At 43.3% G+C, this 10,176-nt stretch overlaps 1 protein-coding gene across 1 annotated transcript in view; it reads right to left on the minus strand.

Moving 5' to 3' along the window:
- The window catches only part of MGAT4D (MGAT4 family member D), a 97,073-nt gene that overhangs the window by 11,949 nt on the left and 74,948 nt on the right, over nt 1-10,176 (minus strand). Inside the window, exons 10-11 of the mRNA XM_019522118.1 lie at nt 4,914-5,021; nt 2,274-2,467 (exon numbers count right to left, since the gene is read on the minus strand). Coding sequence (XP_019377663.1) covers nt 2,274-2,467; nt 4,914-5,021 — 302 coding nt within the window. The remainder of the gene's footprint in view (nt 1-2,273; nt 2,468-4,913; nt 5,022-10,176) is intronic.

A 10,176-nucleotide genomic window follows, 5' to 3' on the forward strand; every position in this document is an offset into this window, starting at 1 on the left:
AGGGCAGCCATGCAGGGGCTGGGACAGCAGGGGGGGACTTGTGGAAGAGCCCCCCATGCAGCATGGGGCAGTGGGGGGCAGCGGGAATCACCCCCTGCCCAGCAGCACCCAGTGAGTGGGGCTTTTTTTTTCAAAGCGCCGGGAGCTGGGGTGGGCAGGGAGCCATTGCTGGGCAGGGAGAGTGGGTGGGCATGGGCCTGTGAGATTCGGGACAGTGATTTGAATCACTGAATCAAATCACTGTCCTCCGAATCGGCCAAATCCGAATCTGAAGCGAATACTAGCCACTTTGCACAGGCCATAGACAGTGGATTGATGCTTACTTTTTTTGAAACTACTGACATGTTGAAATGTTGCTTCAAGACCACCTGCTCATGGCAGCCCTCTGGTTCCATAAAAAGCTAAAACAATTAACTCAGATAGTTAATTATATATTGTGTGAAATGATAGTGTTTTCACTTGAAGCATTCAGAAAGCACATCAGACAAAAACACCTATGGGCTTAATACATACATACATACAGAGCCACCCCTTGGCGGGGAGGGTGAATCGAGGTGACTATCACAGGTCCTGCACTCCGCGCTTTGGGAGGCACCATGGACAGCACCATACAGGCCCCTCTGAGGGCGCCACCACTCCTTGTGGTCGCTGTGCGCTGCTGGTTTCGCACTCTGGCTGCTCACCACCCCCCACCCCCTCATACAGGCCCCGCACAGGCTGATATGCCCTGAGCCACAGACACCCCTAGAGATGGCTCTGCATACATACATACATAAAAAAATGTACATGAAATTAAAATGTGAACCTTAAAGATCCCAGGATCGTGGACAAAAAATATATACATATATATTTTATTTCAGATCCTGGGGTCTTTAAGGTTCACATTGTAATTTCTTTCTATGTATGCATAGGGCTAAGGGGAAACAAAGAAGAAACAATTTGAAATTCTCACTTTCATATTAATCCAAAAGCTGGGCCTTAAGAAAAAAATCCAAAAAACACCAGGCTTACAATAAAATCTCAAAAGTTGGCAACACTGGAGTAGTGGAGCAGCACTGGGTAGAAGCCTGTGTCTTCCCACTCAACCCCCAATCATGGAGGTGCAAGGGACCCAGAGGAGTTTCATGGGCAGGGCCAGGACCCACACCACATGAAACGCCTGTTCTGGCTGCCCCAGGTACTGTGCTGCATGTGGTGCCTGCTCCAGTCAATACGGGACCTGAATTGCACAGGGGAACCACAAGCGCTGCATGCAACACCAGTCCTGAACTGGCTGGGGCAGGTGCTGCATGAAGCACAGTCCTGGACCAGCTGCTGTGGATGCTGCTTGTAGCACACTGCATGTAGTGTGGCACCTGCCCCAGCCACCCCCGGATGTACACTGCATGCAGTGCAGATCCCAGAGTGAGGACTGAATCTGGACTGGGGTGAAGAGGCAATGGGTCTCTACGGCCATTGGCCTGATCCAGCCCATGGACTGGCTCAGGTTACTCGGCCAGATGAGTTTGACACCACTGTTTTAGGGTATAAAATTAGCATATATTTATTAATCTTAATGTGCTAAATATTGAAACTATATACATTTTAAATATAACTATGCGTTATTATAAATATAATCAAACAGGTGTTTCACAAGGTAGTCACAATACTATGTGCCCAGTTCTGATCTCACAGTGGTATTATGCGGCAGCAACTATATTTAAGTCAGACAGATTACTTACACCAACATTAGCTTAGAAATCCTGCGCATATTCTGCTACCTTCCTTGAAGTCCTTCCCTAAAGGAAAGCTCTTAAAGCTTATAAATCCCGATTGTCTTCTAAAGGAAGTATAAACTAAATAGTGCAATGGTGGTAGTAATGAATAAACAAATCAATACAAAAACTAGTATTAGTGACATATCTGTCATTATTTAGTCATGTGGTTTTCATTATTTCCCCATTGTCTTCATACTGATATCTTTTTGGGTAGGTCTGCTAGTAAGTATCCATATGATCTAGAGTGCAGCCTACAAACCAAAATCATGGAAATTGTCCTTCTCCTTTCCCAAATCGATTATATAATTTATGTGTTTTTTATAAAAGGTGTGGAATTCATAAGCCCTAAAGAAAGAATGTTTTAGGGAGTTAATGGAGAGAAGAATGCAGTTGACTACAAATACATTATTCAAAGAGTTTGTGGCTGATGTAAGTGATAGAGAACTGGTATTTTGATAGGATTCAATCAATTCCAAAATAGGGTGCAAGAAGCCTTCAACAGCATTTAGTACTTACCCTTCTACTGTCAATGGTTCTAAAAAGCTGAAGAGGATATAGTCTCCAGCCACTGGAGCAAATGCCCAGAAAAAGTCCTTTCCTTCATAAGCCGTTTCTAAAGTATAGTGCTGGTATACTTTTAGGCTAGTAGTCACTTTTGCAGGGGGGTTAACATGTGCTTTATGTAGTGCACTTTTGCCAAAGTCTTTATCCTGTCAGATACAAAAAAGATTTAATATTACATATGAAGACAAAATTCAAGGTTCAAATGCCTTAGATCTCAAAGAATTTTTCAAATAAGGCAGTCATCTAAAGTAAATAATGTCTATATTATTTTCCTGTAAAGATGTGATACTTATGTTTTAAATGGTGAATATGAATGAAATCAGAGACTAAACAATAAGTTATAAAACTATGGGAGCTACTGGTTTTGTGAGTGCCATCTTTACCATACAGGTGGATATCTGCTTTGTGCTGCACTACTAATACTGGATAATATAAAGAGTGAGCAACATCCAAGGATGAAAGGGTGCCAGAGGGCATCCATTTTCCCATGAAGCTCAAGAAAATATTCTTGGGTAGAATGAGAATCAAGCCAAGGTATCTAAGTTTGGGTACTAATGATCTAAGGTTACCTAAGCCTAACAAATAAGACTTTTCAGAGGCGGCAGTTTTTCTTATGTTTAAGTGAAAGAGTACTAGGACACTGAACTGAAAAACTCACTTGTCACTCCAACTACTGAACTATCCCTTCTTCCTTTCCTCTCCTTGCTTGATGAATGCACCACTTATCTTTGTGTGGCGTTCCTCTCTTCTAAACTGAAACTACAGGCAGTCCTCAGGCTTCCGACACAACTGGTTCCTGACAACCGCATCATAAGTTGAAGTGTCATAACTTGGAACCAATTTTCCCACAGGAACAATGTTATAAATGGGGGATTGGTCCTAAACCAGGGCCCGGTACCCTATTTTCACAAAAATATCCCAGAATTTTGTACTCAATCAATTATAGATGAGTAATATAGCTACATTAATGTATTTATATTGTAAATAGCAATCATATTGATTTGGAAGAACTTCTTTGAGGTGATTTTGCTGGACTTTTTGAAGGGCTCTTGGCTGGAATCTTCTCAAGAGTCTTGCCTGCAGGTTTTTCTGGAGTCTTGTCTGCTGTCCAAGGAAGTTTGGACAGATGTTCTCCAGGGAGATGGGTGATGCAGCAAACTTGCTTGCTGACATGGCATGGCTTTGGATCAAGCGTCGTAAAGTCAAAACTGACGTCAGAAAGTCAAAACCGGGTGTCAATTTATAAACGCTGTAAGTGCCGTTCATTGTAACTTGAAACATATTAAGTCGAGGACTGCCTGTACTCTAAAAGTTTGTAAGGACTTTTTCCTATCCAAACGGCAGAATCCATACTCAAGTCTCATCCTCCTTGACCTTTGACACAGTCAACGGTGCTCCTTTTTTGTCATCCTTCTTCCTTATTTTCTCTTTGTTTCCATGACCTTGTCCTCTCCAACCTCTCTAATCCCTTCTGCTTTCCAAGTGTACTCTCTAGAAAGTTCTTTTAATTTCCCTCCTTTATTTTTCTCAGAGGAGGTTTCCCATAGGAGCCTTAGGTACTTCATGTCTCCCTTTATACTTATCTCTGGCTAAGATTATCTACAAACACAAATTCAAATACCTTCTTTATGCTAACAACTGGAAAGTCTACCTCTTTTCCAGGCATGTCCGTCTGTCTAAGCTTAATCTGTTTTAGCTCGTCTGACATTTTCTGGACAAGTAGTCACACTTATAATTTCAACATAATTAAAACAGGCTCAGCAAAGTTAATCCCCTCTACTCCCGACCTCTCTCTCATCAATATGGACACTACCACCATCCTGCCCGTCACTCAGACCCATAACTTGGGCATCATGTGTGACTTAGTCCTTTATGTCTTCATATCAAAGCTGTCTAAATTTGTAGATTCCTTCTGCATCCTTTTTTTAAAAATAAAGCTTTTCCTAATCATCTATTCAGCTAAAGCTATTATTTCATTTCTGTCCTGTTGCATTTTGAATGTCAAGGCTCTTCACAGCCTCTACCTATTTTCTCAACTTTCATTTGAGATTGAGAGATAAGCCCCCAATTCTAATTGTCCACTCGTTACATTTTCAAAACAGCACTTTAGTGCTTTCTTTTAAGCTTTTCCTTACACTTGGAGGTGAGCTCCCTGTGAATATTTACAACCATTTTATTGCTCTTCTTCAGATATCTCATTAAAACTTCCCTTTGCTCTGATGCTTAAAAACATCTGACAGAAAAAAATCCACAGAATGTCAGTCTGGGTCTGGTACATTGCCCAGCATAATGGCATCCTGGGTCAATGACTAGCATTCCTTGATTCTATGGCAATAATTGCTACTACTACTACTGATGCCACTACTCCACTCATGGAAGATACTGTTGGATATCCAAATTGGTATTACATTCTTCCTGCAATTTAGATGACTAATTAATATAGTCTCTTCCTTTCTGTCCTCCATGAATTAGTAACTCCTATGCATAAGATTTATTATCAAATATACAATGTTTCTCACTTTGAACTAAAACAAGTTAGAATTCACTCAAATACTTCACAAATAGGAGGACAAAAACTCTAAGAAGTCTTACTTTTAAGTTCTGTATTTTTCCAGCCAAAGATGAATGAAATCCCACATGCTGAAAGAGGGAAGGCTTAGAACGGATACGCAAATGGGCCTTTTGCTTATCACAGTGTTTCTGGAAAGAAAATAAAAGGGGGAAACATTTTCTTTTCTTGTTTATTTCTTAAAAAACAGAGAGAGAGATTGCTTATCAGAGGAATATTAATATCACTACAAAGCTAAAATTATGGCCTTAGACTCATAACTCATATGCTCAAGTAATCCTTAGATGAGTGACCCAATGAGATTCCTTGCAGATTAAGGACTACAGGTGACCCTCACCACTCGTGCGGGATCCGTTCTGGAGATCCCCGTGAATGGTGAAATCTGCGAATACGGCACTGTGTTCATGAACATCATGAATGCAGTGCCCCCGGCGGCTGGTGGGGGGGCACAGCTGCGCTGGTGACGGTGGGAGCCTGGCAGCAGCGGCGGGAGCCTGGCAGCGGCAAGCACAGAGCTCCTGAGGAGCTCCTGTAAGTGCATTTAAGATGCGGGTTTGGCATTTGCAAATATTTGAAACCACAAATGCCGAACCCACGGATAGCAAGGGCTTCTTGTACTCACAAAAGGGTTGTGGAATTAGAGCTGAGGTCTATAGCCTTTCTCTGCCTGTGTTTTCTTGTTTTACCATATATTCTATTTTTAACAAATTTCATTTCAGTTTTGGGGTTTACTCTATCTTTTTTCTCAATATGTTCTGCAGTCACCAGCAATGACCCTACTGCAGACTCCTGAACTATCCAATCAGGATCATTCTGGCTCTTCCTGCACAGTCTGATGCAAATGATTGTTGGAATATTTTACTGGATCATCTCAAAGCTTACCTGGCACTTTCCAGCACTCCATTTTAATTCTGCTTTTCTAATTTAGATACAACTTTCCATAAGTAAATGACATATTAAGGAATGAAAATACTGTATCTGCTTTTTAATAAGAACTTTTTTGTTGCTCTCTCATTCTCATATCTGGGGAAATGCACAATTCCCCTTGATTTAAAGAACAGTTAGTCTGATACAGTAAATCACCTAAAGCACATGGCAAAAGCTTCATGGCATACAGAGAAGAAAGCACAGGGCTAGAGTCAGGAGCTCAGGGGTTCTCTCCTAGCTTTATCACTCACTGGACATGTCTACATGTACAATTAATGTGCCTGAATTTTCTGTGCAGAAAATTCAGGCACTTTAGGGTACGTTTGCATGTGTGCCCATGTCAGAAGCAAACTGAGCCCAACAGGAGCAGCCTAGTCCAGGGCTGCTCCTGCTGTGTTCTGCCCCCTTGCAGCAGTCATGGGGAGCTCCGGGCTCCTCCAGATGCCAGCCCCAGGCTGGCAAGGGGCTCTGGGGGAAGCCCTGGGTTGGTAGGGGGCATGGGGATCAGGCCTGGGCTCCAGGGGAGGGGAGGGAGGAGCTGTTCTGGCTCTGGGGGGGAGTTCTCTCCCAGGCACATGGGGAGATCAGGGCTGGCCCTGAGCCTTGGGGTGCAGGGAGAGGTGTCTTGGCTCTGAGGACAGCTCCCTCCCAGCCATGCAAGGGGACTGGGGCTGGTCCAGTGCCCTGGAGGGCAGGGGGAGCTGTCCTAGTTCTTAAGGCAGCTCTCTTCCAGCTGCACAGAGAGATCAGGGCTGGCCCTGAGCCCTGGGGGGTGGGGGAGCTCTCCTGGCTCTGGAGGCAGCTCCCCCTGTGCAGTGGAGATATTGGGGCTGGCCCCAAACCCCAGGGGGCTGGAATGAAGCTGCCCCTGGAGCCAGAACAGCCCCCTCTGCCCCCTAAGACTTGGGGCTTAGAGCAGCTTTGGTCCCCTGCTGCCTGGGCTGACCAGGAGCAATTTGCCATTTTGTAGTACCTGTATCTGTATGTATTAGCAAACAGTGCTTGAAATTAATCTACCATGCAGTAATTGCTGTGCACATGTAGATGCTTTACTGAGCATTAGATTAGTCTAATGCGCAGTACAGCATCTCATGTAGACTTGCCCAGTTACTGCACAAGCTTGATAAATCACTTAACATCTCTTATTTCAGTTCCCACAGATTTAATATGTGGATAGTAATATTTAGTCAGCTTTGTAAAGTGTTTTGAGCTCTATGGATGAAAGGTGTTACATAAGTGTTATCAGCAATAGTAAAAGCTAGGAGTGATGAAAAGCTGCAACTAGATCAAATAAAAAAGAATTGACTGACTGTGAACCATAAATCTGATCTGAGGTACTAATTAGATGTTCAACACTAGCTGAGGATGTATAAATAGATTAAGTATTTTTATAGCCATCTCGAGCAGATGTTTAGCAAAATGGGGTTAAAAAAAACAACGGATGCAAATTAGTCCACTGGCAGCTGTTAACTTTAAAAGAGGATCAGAATTTTGCTAGAAAAACCTCGATGCAAAAATACACAGTTCTATTTTGTGGTGGAAATTTGGAAAGCTACTGGATTCACACAGAGAACACAAGGTTTCACAGATTAATCACAAAGATTATATGAGCTTTCACATTTTTGTTGAAATAGATGTGCTGATTCATGAATACGTATTATCCGACGTTAGGTGAAAGGTTGTGGTTGCATCTACAAGGGCTCTTGTACACACAATCGGGACAGGAAGCATCAAGCAAACACCTATTAGCAATGGGGTTAAACATTCCAGGCAGGGATAGATTAGATAGATGACTGAGGGGCCCCTACCAGGGAAGCAAAGCGTCATTACTCTCGAAAGAATCTCAGATGCTTGGCAAAGGGGTGGCAAAGATGCCTTCTCAAAATCCTTCTCCACCTTTCAAGCCAGCTTTTACCTGCTGTAGGATTGCTTGGGGGAAGGGGGGTGAGGAATGTAACCGCTATTCTACTGCTCCCCCAGTTCCCATTTATGGCATTCCTGTTGAATAAGCAGAGTGCCTGTTTCTGATGGTGCTCATTCCTTTCCCAGCCACAGGATGAAACTGGCAAAACTCAATGCTTGCCAGAAAATTGCGACCAACAGAAGCAAAACTTACTAGGAACTTGCAGTTGTCTCTCTGCTTGGGTTTAGCAGAGGAGTCACATGATTTCTTCCATTTGCACTTAGAAAGATGACATAGTGTTGGTTTCAGTGTGATTCACAACCTTAAGAAATAGGAGCTTCATTTTTTAAAAGAATGAAAACAAAGGAATCAGTGCTGAGGATTTGAGCTCAGTGCACTTGAGAAATATTTGTGGGAGGTAAAAGTGTCAGTGTATGACATCTCTCCATCTCCCACTACATTGGGAAAACTGGAGAAAAGTTCAGTCCCTGGCACAAATTAGAGCTGTCTTAAACTTGCTCTAATTTAAAACAAGAATGAACCATCCTATCAGCCTCAGGATCAATAGCAGTATTTTGGCCTCTGCTGCCCTGTGCTTAAGCTGAGAATGTGAGGAAATCTAGCTGCTTGACAAAAGCAGCACTAAGTCTCCTCTGTACTGCTGAATCTTACAGAAATGTGCTTTCTGCCACCCTCAACATTCATGTTCAATATCTCATCATAACAAGCCTTTTTAACCCAGTTGCTCAGCTCCTCTCTCACCAATTCCACCTACCATATATATCTTTCTCACATACAACCACATTTCTTTAATAGCAACAAAAATAGCACACATGGGGAATACCTATGAGTGGGAACTGTGACTACCCCATTCTCAAATCAAACCAAGTGTACCTTAATGACAGCAAGGGAGATAAAATATTGTTGCTCCTCTGTAGGCAGTAAGTCACCCATTTTATGGACGACCTACCCCAGATGGGGGGTTAAGACGACAGTGGGCATATCTACACATGGAATTAATGAAAATTAATGAAAATACTCCGGAGCATATTGAGGAAGTCAGCCTGCCAGCCCATGGATGGTCTGACCAGCCTCCATGTGTGGGGGGAGGTATGGCTGAGGTACAAGCATGCTTCAGTGTGTGGCTAGCTGGCAGGCAGTCCCTGAACTGACGCATCCTCGTGCCTCAGCCAATCACTCTGAAGCATGTGGAGCCCCACTGGAGCAGCTCTGGGTTGACAGGCTGACCCTCAGCTCTCCTGCCAGCCCGGGCTGCTCTGACCAAGCTCTGTGTGCTATGGAAGGGCTGGCTGGGGCATAAGGGCGCTTCAGTGTGGGGGCTCCCTGCTGGCTAGCCCCACACTGAAGCACTCTCGTGCCCCAGCCAGTCCCATCACTAGGGGTCGGCAACCACCTGCAGACGCTGCCAGCGGTGTCAGTGGCAGGGGTGACAATGGTGTTCGTGGCAGGGGAGGCCAACAGTGGAGGTGGCGCCTTTTCATAGGGGGTGCACCGCCACGCTCAGGTGGTGCACGTGCACCCCCTACATATCGTCAGTGTGCACACATGTCCACTGGGTGATAAAGCTAGGAAGCATGAGCTTCTGACTCTAGTCCTGTGCTTTTTTCTCTGTATGCCATGAAGCTTTTGGAGGGTAACTTCATTATTGTTCTTTAGGTGATTTACTGTATCAAACTAACTGCACATGAAACAACACTGCCACAGGGTTATACTTGTGTCTAGCTGGACTACCCTGTGGCAGCATTTATTAGTCTTCTGCAACCTAACAGGGCCACAAGTGTAGGTGGTGACATTTGACTGTGGAGCTAATTAGTCAGCTCCACAGTAAATGCCTCATGTAGACGCGCCCAGTGTGTGTTAAACACTAGACTCTGTAACAGCATAGGGACTAAGAACACTCAAGTGCTATTTAAACAAGTGAAAATTGGTGTGACAGTAGTATAGCCTCTGAAAACTATTATAGAAGTAATCAGTTAACAGGCCACTTGATATATTGGAAGTGTAGAAATTCCTCTAATTTAGCAAGTAAAATCCAGAACTGTTTATGCAAATTTAAATAAAAGCAGTTTGTGCCGTAGGTTCTTTTGACTCTCAACATTTCTCCGCATTATTTGCAAACACAGACTACAGAGAAACTCCTGAAATAAAACCATGAAACACAAGGAAGTTTCACTTCCTTCACAGAGAAAAGTATAAAGGGTATACAGTATAAACAGGTCAAAACAAGTTAGATTTTGAAACGGGTTGCTTTTATTTGTATTAGAAATACATATATGGTTATATACTTACATATTTAAATGTACCCTAGTGTGCTAGTATTCTCAGATGACTAAGAATCTGAAACTAAACATCAATATAATATGCCACATAAAGTCCTAATTCTTAACTGACTGCAAAAATAAACCTCTGAATCCATATGAAACCCCATTATATAT

Source organism: Gavialis gangeticus, unplaced genomic scaffold (assembly GCF_001723915.1).
Source record: "Gavialis gangeticus isolate Ggan-Ray unplaced genomic scaffold, GavGan_comp1, whole genome shotgun sequence".
NCBI classification, from domain to species: domain Eukaryota; kingdom Metazoa; phylum Chordata; order Crocodylia; family Gavialidae; genus Gavialis; species Gavialis gangeticus.